Raw genomic sequence first — 19,505 nt, 5'->3', positions numbered from 1 at the left:
GACCGCCTAAAGCATTGACCCAAAAGTGCGGTGTGTTTGTATAAATCGAAACCAATCTCTGTCATATACGTAATTGTTTGTATAATGAGTGTGTGCGTGTGCGCAGGGTATCTCGACGGTGCCGCAGCGCATCGCCTCGCGGCTCACGGGACGCGCGCGCCGGCACAACGAACACAACCAGCGACCGCGCAGGTACTACATCAGAGTACGAGAAAATGGCATAAAATATGCTTCAAGAGTTTTTTCTGAACCTAACTGATACTTAATATACATAATGATATTGAAAATATAAGAGTGCATAAGTAGAGTAGACTTCAATTAAATAATATTTAGAGTTTAAACTCTCTAATTTTGACATATTTAGCTATAAAGAATCTGTTAAAACGTCCACATAATCCGCTCAAAATATTATCTAACAACTGAAATACTGGCAATAATAATTAATTGACATCATAAATACCTACATCTCGCACTCATTCAAAACACGAACTAAATTAAATCTAAATCCGTCCCTCAGCCTACTGACGGAGCACACGACCCCCCGGTCGTCGCTGGCGGACCCCCCACCACGGTCGGGCGTGTACGACGACTCGCCCATAGTGGACCTCGACGCCGACGACCCCCTGCACGCGTCCATGCCCAAACTGCTCAGCTTCAACGACAATTGTACAGGCGATACTATCAAGAGGAATGGTGAGGGTTTGTATGGACTTCTGTATTTGCCCGCCTGAGGTTTTCCGGGATAAAAGTCCCGCTATATATTTTCCCGGGATAGAAAGTAGCCTATAACCTTCCCAGGGTCTTAAACTATCTCAATACCAAATTTCATCAAAATCTGTTGAGTAGATTTTGGGAAAATCGATAACATACATACAGACAGAAAAAGGGGGCTTTGTTTTATAATATGTATAGATAAATGATAGATGAAAAAGTCTGCGATATTTTATTGCCACTGGTGTGATGTTTTTGATATAGCGTGTAAGTAACGAACTGTTTTTAAACATATGTTGAAGTATTGATAATATTGAAATTTCTTTATGAAACTTCTGGACAAAAACTAATTATTAAGTAAATTATCGATAAAAATAATTCCAGGATTACATCTTCTGTATAGTTTTCTTTTTGTTTTTCTAATTTACAAAAGTACTATATACGATAAAATTACTAACACAGTGCTAACAATTTTATATCGATAAAAAAATTGCCAACTTACATATACCTTATCGACTCAACAGCATTATTTCATCGACAAACAAGCGAAGACTGGAGTGTGGCTTCGATAATGAGTTGTCCGAAACACAACCCGATATCTCAAGACACGTCTTCAGACACGATGCCGACGAGCGAGAAGTGAGTACACATCGATATTGCCGTCTCTTTCTTACGCTTTCCTTATGTATTTATTATATATTTTATTTTTCACATATTATGTTTGTAGCAAGTGGTGTCGGGTGATCACTGGTGATGATATTATGAAAATGAGTTTAAGGTATATATTAGTTTTGTTTGGTTTAACTTTATCGATATGGTGTGATGTTTTATCGATATTGGTGTTTGATTTTGCGCGGAGTATAGGTTTTGTAAGTGGATTTTAATAATTAGGTGCATATATAATTTGATTTTTTTAACTTATCTTCCTATTAAGAATGAGTACGTTTTGAGTATAAACTGATATATAATAATATAACTGTAAAATTGGCTTTTATTTTGTAAAAAAATCAGTTGTATATTATTTATATTTTAATCAATATATTAAAAAATAATACGCTATTTATGTAAATCGACGTCGTATTTAAATTATTCTTATCTTTACGCGAATACGAGACATCGATGTCGGGAATTTAATTAATACTAAAAAAAATGCGATAAAATCCGGAATCTTGTATTTAAATTTAATGAACAAGAAAAAACAGTCTAAAGGCACGTTTAAAAATAATATTCCTTAATTTTGTTATTCTTTTCGACAATTTCAAGCACCAATACATAAAAATCAAATCACCTATCGCGTTTTCGATCGCTCTAACTCAAATTCCAAATTTTTTTGTTTTTTTTTTTTAAGTTCCATTTATAACTTTTTCTTTTGCTTTTTTTTCTTTTGGGGTGAAGGTTTTGAAAATATCGAAGTTCAGGTACGGTCGATGTATGAGTGTTGTTACATGCACAAGTTAGTTGCACCAGAGGTTCTCAACTGTCGCCCCCCGATGCGACAGAGGGGGCGTTGGGGTTGGAAGGGACTTTAGGATTAGAAGGCTTTGGGGTTTATAGGGGTTTTGGGATAAAAAAAGGGCTTTTGTGTAGACCACAGATTTCGCTTTAGTTTTAGGTTTGAGGTTTTTTGGTATTTGCAGTTTATCGGTATAAGTTTTATGATATAAAATAACTTTTGGCATTGGTATATCATTCATAAAGAATGAATTTGCGATAAAATAGGACTTTACTTCTCTATACTCTCTGCCTACGCCTATGGGATAGAGGTGTGATATTATGTATGTATGTAGGACTCTTGGGGTAGCATTTTTCCAAACGCTTTAAATCTCTATTAGAAAAACAATCTAATACTGCACTTGTAGAAAGATCACAAAATAATATATTTATAGTTTAACTTTCACTGTCACCTTTATGTTTTATGTCTATATATTCCACACGGGTTTTAGTTAAAGCTTTGTACAGACGTTACAAAACAACCATCAAAGTATCAGCATTACAAATATAGTTAGTCAATAGTGTTCACATAGTAAATATGTTGTGGGTATATAAAAATTAGTCATAGCAAAATGTTGGGAACCTCTGGCCTACACAATTCAGAGTCGTGTGCATGACTTTATTGCAATACATCATGTTTGGCTTTGTTTTTATATACAAATGGCGGCAATGTGTACTCAATTATAGGCAGTATTTCATACTTATGTAATAAAAAGTATGTTTTAGATAAAAAGCCCGTCTGCCAGAGCCTTATGAGTATTTTTTTTTTGTGTAAATTCTTAATTTAAAATAACGACATCTATCGTCACAATGTCGAACTACTTTTTTATAAACAACTTTTTTTTACTAAGATTGTTCTAGAGTACATGTTGTTGCCATAGATTTGAGTGTTCAAGAAAAAAAAATAGGTTTTAAATGTTACTAAGAGGTAAGCTGAATGGTGTTTTTACGTGTTTTCACGTTTTTCAGCATCATGTGTTTAGTTGGTGTTTTATATGGTCTCAAGTTTGAATATTACTAATTTTAGCTATTTTTGATATTACCTACTCTACAAAATTGGTATTGGTATTGCTAGAATTCGATGTAAAATCTAAATTAGGTGTTACGTAATAATAATAAACGTCACGCCTTATCCCCGAAAGGGTAGGCAGAGGTGAAACCATTACACCCACTTTGTGATGTATACTACGCAGGTGTGATTATATATTATGGTGACGCAAATTATGATAAAGTATGCATGGCATAATGACGGAGTCCCATAGCATTATTTGTAATAAAATTGGCTGAATTGAGTTCTAAATTTTATAGTTTTTATTAATATTAATAGAATGTGTTGAGTGTATTAATCTATGCAAAATAACATGCACTGGCATTGTGTTTTGTAGCATTCCAACATAACGAAAAAGGTTTTAAATTCCCATACATATCTATTGGGAACGTATGTATTGTGTAATATTTAAATAGTGTCAGATTCGCAAAGGACGAGGGGGGGGGTGTCCCCTAGAATTTTTTTCTCACCCTCTCTGAAATAAGGGGTTATTGGTTAATTACTATGCATAGGTTTTAGACTGAAGTTTGAAGCTAGGATTCCTGTTCGTCCCCAGTATATTATACGAGGTATGAGGGTCCGTCTGTGTAGGTACCACCATAGTGTCCTTTTCTGCCACCGTGATCCAGTTTCTTTTTTTTTATTATTTGAGTGACGAGACGAGCTTGCCGTTCGCCTGATGGTAAGCAATACGACCGCCCATAAACAGTAGAAACACCATCCAACACCTTGAATTACAAAGTATTGTTTGGTATTTCACTACGCTCGCCATCCTGAGACATGAGATGTTAAGTCTCACTATGTCCAGCAGATACACTGGCTACAATGGCAATAGACATAGCGGTGGTACCTACCCAGGCGGACTCTTACATATGAGAGACCTACCAGTAAAAGAAATTGTATATCCGGTTCCAATTGGCCGCCATAATTGTGTCGACTGCCGAGGGGTAATCATCTCTCGTCAGTCGACATTCCATTGGACCCCACTCCACTTACCATCAGGTGCAGTGGAGTCTTTGTCGTGCATGTACGTATGTATAAAAAAGAAATTGTAGCCAGCGTAATTTCTGGGCATTATTAGACTAGACGTCTTATGTCCCAGAGTGATGAGCCCATTGAAACACTCAGTGGAATGCCAAGAAGTACTTTTAATACTAACTTTGATACTAAGTTTTGGATAGTGTTTATTGTTTATGGGAGAGTGTTGCTTATCATCAAATGAATGGCTCATGCTTATCGAATATCTTTTGACACAATGCGAGATCAAAATATCGCAATAACTTGTAAAATGTACCCTATACCATATAGGTTAGGTTGATTATTAAATTGGTGAATTACCGCCGGAATGATGAGTCCGTTTAAGTCTTTAAGCCTTAAGTCAAACTTAAGACCATAAACGCCATAAGTGAGTGCGGAGTGCCGGCACTATCTGTAAGTTGTCTCTCTTGTTTTAGGAGCCTCTTGCAATATATTGACGAAGAGTTAATGCTGAGGTAAACCGCAGAGGTTATATCAATGCATGCGTTGTTAGTTGTTTTTTTTTTGTGTGTAGATCGCTTTTGTTGCGCCGTTCGGAATCGTCATCTATTTGTGGATAGTTTCGTCTTTGTAATCTTATTGTTGGATTAGGCATATAAAGAATTTTATTTTCGCTGCTGTCAATCTTATATAGTGTTGCCAGTTCATATATAAATTTTTCTCCTAATATTTATAATCGAATTTCTACAATTACGTAAGTCGAAAACCATATGTTTCTTAGGGCTAAGGAAGAATTTTGATGTATATTTATTATACTTATTGATAAAAATAATTTAATTTAGATTCATTTTTTTACATATCACCTGTTCATAGAAATGTATAATCAATTATTATTTATTATAGATTTCTAAGGTAAGAAACCAAATTCAGTCAAAAAATTATTGATGATGACATTCCGAACAGCCATTAGAATGTGTGTGTTGATAATAATATTTGTAACATTAAAACCCATCTTAATTCGACCCATCAAAATATATTAGAACTAGCATGATTTAGCTAAAGTATGGTCAGCAAAAACAATATATGAAAGTAAAGTAGACCGCTATATTATAGATTGTTTTTGAATATACTTGATAGAGTATATGTATCAATATTTGATCGCTATAGTGAAAAATATTCATTAATTAGTTAGTAACGTAAGCAAAAAAAAAAATGCTAGAATTAAATATGTCATGCAAGTTCTAGAATAGTCATTAATTTAAACCCAGATTTAAATTATTAGAGCTACAGCAATATTGTTTGTAGATTTTTTGTGTAGTCGCACGAAGCATGTCGTGTTTTTAAACAGCTTTTTAGTTAAGTATTTTGATATAAAAACCTCGACATAAATCCCATGGTGTTAAATAAAAAATGATTTTGAAAGTCACCATTATTTTTCTTAAATTTGTGGCCCCACCAAGCACCACTTGTTATTTTAACACGGAAATTAAAACATATCGCTTGAAAATAACCACAAATAAATCCCAACATTTTGTGTCTAACTGCACTCAATACCCCGAGCTTAAATGAAAATAACAGCACCGCAACCCCGAAAGCTTACTAAAAACTACCAAAAAAAAATTCTACCAAAATGGTAACTTTATATTTTTTGACAGGGCAACACTACCGTTAACGGCGGACACGACGTCGATGGCGCAGGCTAGCAACACTGGCTTGTCTATGCACGACCAACACCTATCACAATGTATACAGTTAAAGCAGAACTACTTAAACAATTCAAACACGAATATTTATCAGAATTTAGCGTCGAATTTCCAAAGTCCAATAGGTGCGTCTAGGGTGTCTATAGACGACCCCCTATGTAGAAAGATTGATGATATAATGTACGTGGACCAGCAGGATAGTGATGCTGTGGTCCCGTCCCCTCAAATAAGGAACAGCAATTGCGAATGTGGGCTGTGTCCGAAACCGGAAGCGAAGGACAACAACACACTAAGCGATTTGCAAAGGAGCGTCGCGATATGCTCCTGCGACGCTTGCAACTCCAACGGGGACATACTGAACTATTACAGGAATTGTCCAAACCAAAATCCCGACTCGGGTATAGTGTATTGTGAAACTTGTAAGAAGCAGAAAATAGCCGTGTCTAACTTCAGAGCGTTGCAAATAGCGAACCGGTTGCGGATAGCGGACGACAAAATTCAAAATGGCGGCACTTCCGACGAGGATCTGTGTAGGAAAATAGACATGAGTATGAACATGGATGATAAGTATGAGAAGCGGAAACCGCGTCACAACACGGATACAGCTGCGGGCATAGACTTGAATCAGTTCTGTCAGTGTGAGTTCGAAGGGAAACGGAAGACGTCCTCTGTGGACGAGATATTTAAGATGGTGGATGAGAATGGGAGGGATGTTAAGGATCTGTCTGAAGAGGAGGTCAAAGTTAGTCAGAGGCAACGGAGTCTGTCAGACAGCCAGCGGGATAAGGCAAAAGTTGAGAATAAAGGTGAGTGGGTAAAATTATTTTAAAATTGTTTTTTTATACATAATAAAACCAAAGACAACTGCCGGCAGTGAAATGAAATGATTTATTTGAATCCGTAAAATGTTATACATTATTTAGCTTCTTTCATTATTAACTCTACCAGTTCGAAAAGCAGTTTTCACCAGAGAAGAACGGGCTAGAAACTCTGGTGTTGCTCTTTTCAATCAGTTTAAGAGGAAGACAGTACATGATAAAGAGAGGAGAAAAAAAATGCAATTGGGTTTTTTATTGTTATTTAGAGTAGTTCATTTATATGCTCTTAAAATAAGTAATAAGTTAATTTCAAATAATTGTTAGTAATAGTTGGTTGGTAGTAGAAGAACAATAAATAGGGAAGCTTTGTCGTATGTTGCGACTATGTTGCATATAGTTGTGGATAGTGCAATACCGCGTGTCAAAAAACAGTTTGATATTATCAATTTTTAAGTTTAGTGAAGATATAAATCTCGATTAGGATTTTTCTTTACTTACGCGATATTGCACTATCACCGACGTTATGTCTAGTATTTTATTTGTGGCCAGCGGTGGGAGTGGCGGTGGCCCCGGGCGCGGGCGCGGGCGCGGGCGTGGTCCCCCCGGTGCCGCCGGTGCCCCCGCGGCGGTCCCGCGCGCGCCGCCACACGCCGCCGCGCCCCGCGCCCAACGGACTGCCGCCCACGCCCAAGGTGCACATGGGCGCATGCTTCTCCAAGGTACCGTACCACCAACAGGATCCGGGAACATTTCGTACCACTGCACCTGATGGTAAGTGGAGTGGGGTCTAATAGAATGTCGACTGACGAGAGATAACATTACCCCTCGGCAGTCGACACAATTATGCCGGCCTGTTGGAACCGGATATACACAGGCTGGTCATGAGCCACTATGGCAGGTTTTAACATCTTGTGGACGGTCGCTATCTGGGCGGATATAAAATATATCCTACCCCCAGCGGTTTTCCATACCAAATGTTACTTTGTTAATACATAAAAAACACATAAGGCATCTCATAGTCATTATAATTATGCTTGTTAAAACCTAAATCTAGTTTTATATTCATTCTTATATTTAGAATATACTGCATTTATGGTACAGCCAATTGTTTATTGTTATGTATTAATATGTTCATAGTGTGACAGCTTGTAATTAAAACAGCACTGCAGCAATTACTTACTGAAATGTAACAAATAACTATGTAATGCGTATGTTTTGTTGGCTGTTCAAATAAATAAATAATTGAAATTCGCATAGAGAATACCATTCCAAGCTTATTTCATAGAGATAACGTTACACGGCTGTGTTACGAGTTTGCACTATTATAGTGAAAATGACTGCAGATATCAGCAAGGTACAGTGTTTCACAGTTGCTGTTAGTGCACCTGGGGTCTTGATTCTTTAAATTACGATGGTAGTGACGGGTGCTGTGAGTGCACCTGGAGGTGCAATTACTACACCTGAACGTGTTATCATGGCACCTGGTATTGCTGCGTTAAGGATGATATCTATATTAATTATTAAAGATTTATCTACGTTTATAACATTTGTGCGAATAAAATTTGAATTTCGATAAAACAAACATATAAGACATTAATACATTCCGTATTTAGCTAATACAAAGGAAATACTGCATACACACAAAAAAAAATATCGTTATTAAAAATTACTATTTACAAAGGAAAATCAAGTTAATGAACACTAAGTTCTATACCACAATTAATTGTGTGCCGTTGCAGGTGTTCAACGGTTGCCCGCTGCGGATAAACTGCACAGCATCCTGGATACATCCGGACACGCGGGACCAGCACATACTTATAGGTAATCCATTTTAAATCGTTTTGAAAAACACGCCTTCTTTGAATAAATTAATAAGATATATAATAATGCAGCGATAGCTTAGTTGGGTGTGAAACGGACTGCCAAGACGAATGTCTACAGGTTTAAATCCGAAGGGCACACACCTCTGAATTTTCAAAAAAATATGTGTGTATTCTTTGTGAATTATCACTTGCTTTAACGGTGAAGTAAAACATTGTGAGAAAACCTACATACCTGAAAAAAAATCTATAGGAATTTCGAGGGTGTGTGAAGTCTACCAATCCACACGAGACCCGTGTCCACTAGTGGGACAGTAAATAATACAGGGCTGATACATACATATATAATATAATAATCATTGTCCCACTGCTGGGCACGAGCCTTCTCTACTACTGAGAGAGTATTAGACTTTAGTACATCACACTGGTCCAGTGCGGAATGACAGACTTTCCAAGATTTGTATAATGATAATGGACCCCTCCCCCCCCAGGCGCGGAGGAGGGCATCTACACCCTGAACCTGAACGAGCTGCACGAGACGGCGATGGACCAGCTGTACCCGCGCCGCACCATCTGGATGCACGTCATCAAGGACGTGCTCATGTCGCTCTCCGGTCAGTGTCACTTCTACATTACCAATACTTCTGCAAGCAAACATGATGCCAGGTGCCACGGCAACACCTCCAGGTGCACCAACAGCACCTGGAGGTTACAGGTTAATTACACTTGGTAGTAATACCTTAAGTGACATTTACATAAGAAACAAAACTTGCAGAAATCGTCTCCTCCAAGGAACTTTTACCCTGTAAATAGTTACTGCAAAATGACAAATCATTGAAATTGAAAACTATTTTGCGGATTTAATTGCGGTTTTTTATATTTCACTTTTCTCCCGACATTTCGAAGACTAGCCTACGTGGTTGTGGAGAGGCTGAGGTGTTGGTAATCCGAAACGTCAATTACAATATCTACCTACATTTTACTAATATAAATTTTTATAAACTGTAATTTTGGAAGAAAATCAAAATATAAAAAAATCGTTTTTTTTTATACATACGTTGAAGCTTGTAATAATTGCGAGTGGCATATTTATAGAAGTATTGAAATATCAACGCTTACGTTACGCATTTGAAAGTTATTGCGACATATATTACTGCAAGAACTTGCTAGTTAAATCCTAGGTTAAAAAATCTCGGACTTCAAGACACTGTGAACTCATTCTGTGTAGATCGGACCACCAAAGGCTAAAATTTAAAAAAAGTTGTATGATTGTTAAATGTAGGTAGATATTGTAACTCTGACTTTGCGGATGAACAACACCTAAGTCCCCCCCGTGACCATGAAGGCTGCAAAGTCTTCGAAACGTCGGGAGAAAAATAAAATACTAAAAACCGCGATAAAATCCGAAAAGTAGTTTAATTTTAATGTCTAACATTCGCGTAAACATAAGAAATCATTATATAAATACTAATGTTTTGTTTACAGGTAAAACGCCGTCCCTGTACCGACACGAGCTGCTAGCCCTCATCGGCAGCGCGCGAGGAGGCAAGTCGCTGAGGGTGCTCCCTCCCAGACTGCTGCCCCGGAGGTTCGCGCTCACCACCAGAGTGCCCGACACTAGAGGTGAATCATAGACGGTCATTTGTGCTTTCTGTTAAGTGTTACGTACAGTTACATGACATTACGCGTGTCACGGAAAAATAACCTTATTATATAGTATATAATAAGGTTATATTCCCGTGACACACGTAATGTCATGTAGCTGTCATGTTTGCCGGCAAACATTGCGCTGGTAAATGGGTTAAAACGTATGTAGTAATAGTAAATAGTAAGACAATAGCGACAATAACACGAATAATAAGCAATACTTTGAGCGCAGTGGAATACAAAACAATACTTTGTGATTCAATTTGTTGGATGGTTTTTCTACTGTTTATGAATCGTATCGCTTACCATCAGGCGAACGGCAAGCTCGTCCGATTCAAAGCGATAAAATATACTACTGTATCTTTCGATATTTGATCCATAATTGTTTTTCGTCTGTCAGGTTGCACTCGGTGCGCGGTGGCGCGCAGTCCGTACAACGGCTACAAGTACCTGTGCGGCGCGACGCCCGCCGGCCTGTTCCTCATGCAGTGGTACGACCCGCTCAGGAAGTTCATGCTGTTGAAGGTATGTGGAACAGCTTCTGGTTAGGTATTCAAAAAAAAACCGGAAAAAATTCCGGTATGGATTTTTCCGGTGAACAGATTTCCGTAGTTTAAATGGTGTGTAGTTTTCCGGAATAAAATTACCGGTTTTTTGCGGGATAAAAATCTCGCTCTGTAACTTTTCCAGATAAATGTCGTGATATGTACTATCAGTAATATAAATTAGAAATAAAATTCCCGGTGCGTAATTTCCGGAATAAAAGTAGCCTATGTCTTAATTCGGGAAATGGTTTATTTGCGTAACAAACTTTATCAAAATCTATACAACGGTTCGTGAATCTAAATAAATTTATTTGAATATAAATTTTGTGCCTTACCGGTTGCCTAAAAGTAAACTGTATTTGGCAGAACATAGAGTGCACGATCCCGTCGCCGCTGCTCGCGTTCGAGCTGATCATCACGCCGGAGCTGGAGTACCCGCTGCTGTGCGTGGGCGCAACACGGAAACCGATGAGGCTCAACCTCATCAACATTAATTCCGGTCAGTGTTACAGGGTGTAGTGAAATTAGATGATTTTTTAATATTGTAATTTTATAATGATTTAAAAAATAATAATTATTCGTGAGGGATTGATGACTGTTGAGTGTTCCTACAGATTCTAATTTCCATTGCTCAGTGCAATATTATATTGATTATCTTAGTAAAGCTCAGTGGAATTGAGAATGTAAGAGACATGACTGTTTCAATAAACACATACGAGTTATATCACTTAGTAAGTGATCATGAATACACCAATACAACAGGAATAATAATGCGTTATGTTGACCTTTAAAGGGAATCAGATTTGGGATGATGCCTGTGGAGACAGGGATTTTTTTTTTCGCGGGCAAAAACGCATTATCGCTATCACTAGGGGGTGAGTGGAACGGGTATGTAAGTTTACGGGTCTCACGGTCCAATGTTGACATATGAGAGTATAGCATCATCCGAGCGAGCATTGGACCGAGTCCCTAACCCCTGTATATCCATCGGCATACCAACCAAAACCCTTGTGGCTCCGGAGTATCTTGTTACACTGAGATAGCTGCTCTAAACCGTCCCTGAACATGAGGATTGTGGACTAGTGTAATTTGTGTGTGCGCAGGCGCGACGTGGTTCCACTCGGACGAGCTGGAGGCATGTGTGGGCGGCTCCAACACCGTGATCCCGCGCCCCGAGCGTCTGCACACGCTGCGTGCTGTACACCAGCTCAACAAGGACGCCGTGAGTACACACACACACGCACACAAACACGCACACACGCACACACACACACACACCTATACACTTATAGAATCGATCCAAATAGGATATGTATATATATGTGTTAATTAAAAAGTTATTGGGTGAAAACCACGTGCCAACGAGCGCAGCGCTACAAATCTACCTTCAAGTTAGACTAACGACTTATAAAGCAGAAACATACATTGTAGGACATATTAAGACTTAACATCTCATGTCTCAGGATGGCGAGAGCAGTGGAATACCGTACAATACTTTCTTTTCTTCTGTTTATGGGTGGTCGTATCGCTTACCATCAAGCGAACGGCAAACTCGTCTCGTCATTCAAAGCATTAAAAAAAACACGCAGGATGCAGGCCGTTTTAACGGGTCCTTTAAATTTTTTTAGGAAAGACATATTCAGCAGTGAACTTCATGTTAATGATATGTTAATTTGACTATCGTTATGTGTAGGTGTTGGTGTGTCACGACAACGTGGTGGACATAATCCCGGTGCTGCCGGCGGCGCTGGAGGCGGCGCGCTGGCGCGACGACGAGCGGCGCCGCGGGAAGCTGCTGTCGCGCATCGAGTTCAACTTCAACATCGACAGCATACGTTAGTATTTGAGATTGGTCCTTCGAGCCGGATCATGACAATTGTAAATACCTGCGAGTTTACAATATTTTTATAAAGCTAATATTTCTTCAACCTTCAATTAACGGACAAAAAGATAAAAATCAATTCTAAAACATTATCTCAGGGTTTATAGTTAAAAACCTTTCAAATATTGTGCCTTTTATTATCAACTGTAGAAATCAAATTTGGCATGTATAAAAGCAACCGAACAGCCTTTTACGTTTCTCAGTAATTTTTAAAAGCAGTAGAGATATAAACATATTGTCTGCAATTAAAGATCCATCTCGATTAATTCAGCCCCACTTGTAAAGAATCGGTGAAGTAACAATAGTGATGTATGTTGTGCAGTGTGCCTGGCGGACTCGGTGCTGGCGTTCCATCGGCACGGCGTGCAGGGCCGCTCGCTGCGGAACGCGGACGTCACGCAGGAGATCACCGACCACTCCCGCGCCTACCGACTGCTGCCGCACGACAAGTCAGTGCCCACACGACACACTTATATCGACGGATGAAGGTTAAATTACTTAAGCGACATTTTTTTTTTTGTGACTATAATTTTCATACATATTGTAAATCAGCACGTTTACTGTGCTTTTTAAACTAGTTAAATTATTTCAAAAGAACATGTCGCTTAAGACAATTAGCCTTTCATCCATAGATATTATCTGAAGTAATTTTACGATATGAGTAGGTAGTGGACCGTGATCCGATAATCAAACCCACACAAACAAATATACATGAACACATACAAACACACAAATCACGCCTTTATTTCCGAAGCGGTAGAAAGAGGTGCAACCAGGGAATCTAATTTTTGCCAAGTGTGTTCCGTCCGTATTGCATGCGTGGTAAGACCACTACTCTGATGTCCTGGGTTCGTATCCCGGGTCGTACTAAGTGATATTGGATTATTCAATTCACCATCAGTTCGAAATCTGGAATTTATGTCCAATGTAAAGGTAGGTGCCCTGGCTGCACATCTGCCTATTCCTTCGGGGATAAAGGTGTTATATGTGTTGTTTTTGGTTGTTTGTATATACATACCTTTGTACGTACATACCTGCACATCTGAAGTGTTTTGAAGGACTTGTTGACTGCAGTAAACACTAATTCATAACTTGCTAAAACAATTAAATTCTTCTATTCCAGGGTCGTAGTCCTGGAGTCGCACATATTGCACAACAACACACTATCCAGTGACGATGGAAACGATCTATACATCCTCGCGGGACACGAGGCTTCATATTAATTAACGAATTGTGAGGCTCTCGAACTATACAGGACTCCTGGACTATGCGTATGCGGTGGGCTCTCGAGCTATACCGACTCCTGGACTAAGCAGATAACGAAGTTGGGTTCTCGTATAATGGACCTTAGGTTATGTGGATGTGAGTTGGCTCTCGGACTATATCAGACTCCTAAATTATTAACTATGGAGGTGGCCGAGGTATAGCGAACTCTTAGACTATACAGACAATGAAGATGGGCTCTCGGACTACATCGGACTCCTAAACTATGCGGATAATGGTGCGCTCGCGTATTTATACTTCACTCCTAGACTATGGAGACGATGAAAGTGAGGTATAGGGTATCAAAATTATTGTAAAGGGTTAGGGAGGGGATAATATTGAGTGAAATTTATCGATATTTTGTTATAATATTTCGATTATCATTTTTATATCGACGGTTAAAAGGCTAATTGACTTAACGTCATTTTTTCCAACACTAAGTTTCATACTTATTTAAAATCAGCACTATTTTTGTTTTTTTTTTAACCTAGTTAATTTTATTCGTAAAAAATCTCGCTTAAGTAAATTAGCCCTTAAACAGTCGATAAGTTATCGCACCACAGTTATAAACAATTAATATTCCCCAACACTCCAACACTATTGATTGGTGTCATACTGTCATGACATACAGGAGCCGCACACGGGTAGAACAGCACAACAGTCACATTTATTTTCCGAACTATATACATCGATATAAAATGCCATAGCTACTCGATTTATGTTGAAACTTACTAACACAAAATAAACCTGTCACAGCGCAAACACTAAGAATAGAAAGATACGGAATTAATATTTAAATTATACCTTACATTTAACCATTATTAAAAGATTTGTCAAAAAAGTAAAATTATCATATTGTCGAATTAAATTAGTTATCGGTTTATGTAATAGTTTAAATGTAAGTTTCGATTATTTTGATTCGTAAGTTTTTATCTACCTTTACTCGATATGAAATGATGGATATTTATTTCTCTCCGTGGAGGTTTGTTTCGGTCGAACACAACAAAATGTTATTTTATGCGAGTAAAGTACGATTATAGTCTTTCCGTACATATATATAAGGCATCGTTCGAAATTAACATTTCGCGATTATATGCTCAAACAATTTATTTATCGATATTACGCAGTAAAAAATCGTCTGTTTATTCACAAGTTCGGACGATCAATGTAATCCGAGCGATTTCTATTACGATGACGTTAAGTGATCGATTTAATAATCGATTATAAAGTCACATTAATACGCTGAAGTCATGGTAATGCCAAACTTAGGGCCGAGTTATTAAAAGTCATTTTCACTCTCAAGTGCGAGGTCAGCTGAAACGCTGTCGATCAAAAAACCCCTTTATAGTCGCTGTTTAATAAACCCAAATTAATATCACCTCAAATGTCATTCAAATCAATATGTGATGGATTTTGATAGGTTGTTTATGTAAAAGCGGTTACTCAGGTGAGCACACGCTCTTAAATGACTTAAAATTGCTTTATTAAGTAGTTCAATACATTAACAGTCTTACTTATAATATTTTCGCAAAGCTATGCTTAGTTAAAACACAAATTTACTCGATCAGCTGTAAGTCAAAACCGGCCATCTTGCGTCTTAATAAGGTTTAAACTAGGAACCGGTGATGTTTTTGACAGCTATTTAAGCAATTCTTAACCACCTCTTAACCATAAAACAAGTTTATAAGTAAGACTGTATATGTCTACTTAAATGATTACTTCAATGTGAGATTCAGTTATTCATATGTCCCTTAGACTATAAATGGTCGCTTAGCTGTCAAAGATGTGCGATGTTGCCTAGAAATGCATTAGGAAAATTCTAGCGGAATTTCGGCTACAGAAGCCAATCTCAACGGAGATCAACCACACAAGATAGAGTCCACAAATGTGTACGGAATTCACAAATGCACTCTCTGTTCCTTTACTTTCATAGTCTGATCGGCAATCAGACTTGACTGCAAACCACCAATAGTCTTATCCGCTTCCAACAGGCCGACATAATTGTGTCGACTGCCTGAGGGTAATCATCGTCAGTCCCACTACATTTACCATTAGGTGTATTAGGGTCACTTTGACGTGCTCCTATAAAAATGTATCAGTTTATGTTCCCATCCTGACCAATCGATTCAATAAACGATTCCAATCGATTTGTTCCACCCATCGCGAAAATGGATCAATCAGAATAGTTTTTTCGACATGCTTACAAATGAATAATATGGTTTACTTTGGGGTGAATCAGATTTTTTTTAACATGCTTATTAACTAATTTTAATTGGTTTATCTCGAGATCGGCGATTATAATCGGAATCGATTATTGCAATCTGTTATTCCTATATGACGGCAGAAATGTGTACTTTATGTTCGCAGCCTCGCATGGCTTGCTACCTGGCACATCTTGGAATGCAGTCTTACTCGTATGAGACGTAAATGCTAAGGCCCGTATTCATAAACGTTATTTATCTATAGACGGAGCATTACTGTGATAACAAATCTGTTTCTCATCTTTGTTTATCTGACGGCTTGCTGTTTGTTCAGCTTCGTTTATCTGAAAGCCAACTAGATTAAAGTTGTATCTCGATATTAACCAATCACAACGGCCGTATGTCTACGCACTGCGAAGGCTGCCATGCCGTCAGCACTGAGAAACAGTGTTATCACAGTAATGTTCCGTCCTTAGATAAATAACGTTTATGAATAAGTGGGTAAGATTTCAAATATATCCTGAGAGCTATTTAGAGCATTCCTGAGCCTATTTGTTGTTTCAAAAACAGACTATAAAACAATGGTATTCAAGACAAATAAGTAAATATAAAATATCCCATATATTTATGTAACATAGTATTTATATAAATATAGTATCCATATGATTTTGATAGCCTTTAGCAGTTCCATAAAATATTGTGTTTTTACTTTGAATTGAATAGAGCTTTGAGCCCTAGTTCAAAAAACGATTATTTCCTGTATCATTAGGATGGGTCATTAATTTATAAAACATGTAAAATATGATCTCATTTATGGAATTACAAGAGCTGTTCAATTCTAAAGATTAGAAATATTTACCTTGATTTACGATATATTATCAATAAAAAAAACAATGAATTAAATCGCAAGTTTTTAACATTTAGGCAACCCATACATATATTGAATAAAAATACATAAAATTTATATGCCATTTTGTCACTGAAACGGAACTATCTTATATTTCCTTATAATCTTATATACAATTGATCTAACTGTATAATTTTCAAGGCATGCACTAGACTTATACATAAACTCAATCGATAAATGAAACCATAATCGCATGTATCGATTAGGAATCCAAATAGAGTTTATCGATTTAATAACGCAATGTGTCCCAATCGATATTTAGTGTCAATGAGAACCCTTTCGCACAAATCGGACTCAAACGTCCAGCTAACACCAAATATAATCACTGCCATTTATGTCCATTCCCAATTATCCAAAGCAATAATACTACAGCGAATACGTTAGATATATCGATGTTTTAATTATATTTTCGATGGTTATTCTCTATGGGCTGTAGAAGAACAGTGGACAAGTATCGATAACTGCTCCATATCGAACGATAAAGTCACAGAAACTTATCGACTTTTGGTTTTCGGGCTTGAAATATTCGACGTGAATGTAAAGCAATTGAATAATAGTTCATGTTAGAATTTCTCTAAACGTTGCCTGAAAAAATTGTTATATTATTTCAGCACTCTTTGTATTAAAAAATTGTGCTATTGTAATTGAAAAAGCACAGTGACAAGTCGATGGCCCACAGAGTTTAACCAGCACAGTTACATATCGCCATTAAGTATCGGAACAATGGCGATTTGAGCACAAGAAGCATTCATATAGACTTAAAATTATATTATCCTCGTAAATGTCAAGATTATATCGATTACCAAATTAATCGATTATAATCGATCGTGAATATCGATTAATCGTGTTTTTTTCGTAATGTAGATGCTTAGATATATTGGATATGATAGTTATAAATTATCAAAATCGATGGAAAGATGTTATATATACGGCGAAAGTGAGAAAATAACGATTTTCTTGCAGATATAAGTGTTGAAACAAACATTTAGCAATGAACAATTCTTTGCGAGGGCTCGATTCATCATAATCGGTGATGGATTCGAAGAATATTATTTTAACATGATTTTATACTAAAACTTTGCAAATAGTAAAAGTAACTAGCAACACTACAACTTTAATCTGTTGCCAGTAACTTCCTACTATTTCGGTGAGATTTCATGGTATTACAATGTATTTAAATAAATATTTATTGTATAATCAATTAAAATTATATAAACCAAATGTGATTTGAATTTGGTTCGAATGATATGCGTAAATTAACATATTGAAAAAAAAATATTGTAACGTTAAAAAGACATTTTTCTATAGAGAATAGATATTGACATTGTAAACGCAAATGCTTATGTAATATTTCATTTTAATTCTATTATATTTTTTTTGTACATAATTAAAAATATTCCAGTTAGGTTTTAGTCAATTGTATTATATCACTAGCTATAGCTGTAATTTTAAAATGTATTTAATATTTTTTTTAATATGTCAACCTCATTACTTTCGGAGAGTTAGAGTTTTTTCGACTGGCAATGTTAAGCGATTTATTTTTCACGCTGGCAAGTGAGAGTGTGAGGAATATTTTTTTTAATGTTATTTATCAATCATTTGTGCAGTGTCCCATATCCAGTGTGTAATTTATAACAATAATGGCTGTTGAGGCGAGATTATTAAAAATATTTTTTTTTTTACAAAAATACATGCATTTTAAAGTTTTTAATTGGCAACACTTGAAAAATATGCCGGTAATAAATAATACGAATACGCTTGTTAAAGTTGTGATTTGCAACTAATAATGTAACTTGTATAGTGTTTCGCGACCATCACCGCTTCTTAATAAACCCTTTTATTTACAATCCTAAATAAAAGTTTATTTTGTACAATTTTGATTTTTATTTATTTTCCTTTGTTCAGTTTTAGTAGAATAGTAGTATTTATAGTTTAACATTGTGTGTATACCTAAACGTTAAATTCTTTTTTTTATTTTTTTTACAATTTCTTGGTTTCATTTTAGATAAAATGCAATATTGGCAATATGTATAAATTTAAGAACAGCATCCAAATTTTCTGTAATAAATGTACCTATTTTATTACTTAATGAATTCTAAATTGACTTATTAAATGTTGATTTTTTCATGAGTGGGTGTTGAAGATTTGTGCGTATTTTTTATAAGTATTTGTGTTTATTATAATTGTTTTAAGCAGTGGTTCTCAAAATGTTCTCAACGTTTGTAGCGTAATAATTATTATAAAGGCAATTAGTAATTTTTATTATAAAGGCAGCTATAACCAATAATAAAAATTAGCCTATTTCCTAAGCAATAAAGTAAATTTTATCGTGATTTAGAAAACGAACGGAGTGCCAGTAGTAGTTGTCCTTCTCTAGCGATATTACAATTATCAGTGACGAGTATTGGAGTCAGATTCATTTTGTTAGGTACTTTAACCGATACTCAATAGGGTACCGGACTCATTTTTGTTCTTTACTTTTATCAAATAT

At 36.6% G+C, this 19,505-nt stretch overlaps 1 protein-coding gene across 6 annotated transcripts in view; it reads left to right on the top strand.

The window, feature by feature from the left end:
* The window catches only part of LOC115452575 (mitogen-activated protein kinase kinase kinase kinase 5), a 46,543-nt gene extending 27,655 nt beyond the window's left edge, over positions 1-18,888 (top strand). Inside the window, exons 8-23 of one of the 6 annotated variants that reach the window (XM_037436988.1) lie at positions 107-192; positions 518-693; positions 1,236-1,350; positions 1,439-1,489; positions 4,705-4,743; positions 5,884-6,737; positions 7,299-7,468; positions 8,489-8,570; positions 9,061-9,183; positions 10,055-10,192; positions 10,617-10,741; positions 11,128-11,260; positions 11,865-11,983; positions 12,455-12,596; positions 12,966-13,092; positions 13,767-18,888. In XM_037436988.1, the coding sequence (XP_037292885.1) occupies positions 107-192; positions 518-693; positions 1,236-1,350; positions 1,439-1,489; positions 4,705-4,743; positions 5,884-6,737; positions 7,299-7,468; positions 8,489-8,570; positions 9,061-9,183; positions 10,055-10,192; positions 10,617-10,741; positions 11,128-11,260; positions 11,865-11,983; positions 12,455-12,596; positions 12,966-13,092; positions 13,767-13,866 (2,580 nt within the window). In that variant the 3' untranslated portion in view covers positions 13,867-18,888. Of the gene's footprint in view, positions 1-106; positions 193-517; positions 700-1,235; positions 1,351-1,438; positions 1,490-4,704; positions 4,744-5,883; positions 6,738-7,298; positions 7,469-8,488; positions 8,571-9,060; positions 9,184-10,054; positions 10,193-10,616; positions 10,742-11,127; positions 11,261-11,864; positions 11,984-12,454; positions 12,597-12,965; positions 13,093-13,766 lie in introns of all 6 variants that reach the window. The other 5 variants (XM_037436985.1, XM_037436998.1, XM_037436993.1 and 2 more) reach the window with 5 other exon arrangements.
* The last annotated feature ends 617 nt before the right edge of the window (positions 18,889-19,505 follow it).

Source organism: Manduca sexta, chromosome 2 (genome assembly GCF_014839805.1).
Source record: "Manduca sexta isolate Smith_Timp_Sample1 chromosome 2, JHU_Msex_v1.0, whole genome shotgun sequence".
In the NCBI taxonomy this organism is placed as follows: domain Eukaryota; kingdom Metazoa; phylum Arthropoda; class Insecta; order Lepidoptera; family Sphingidae; genus Manduca; species Manduca sexta.
Note: the sequence above shows the minus strand (reverse complement) of the source record. Positions and strands in the feature narration are given on the sequence as shown.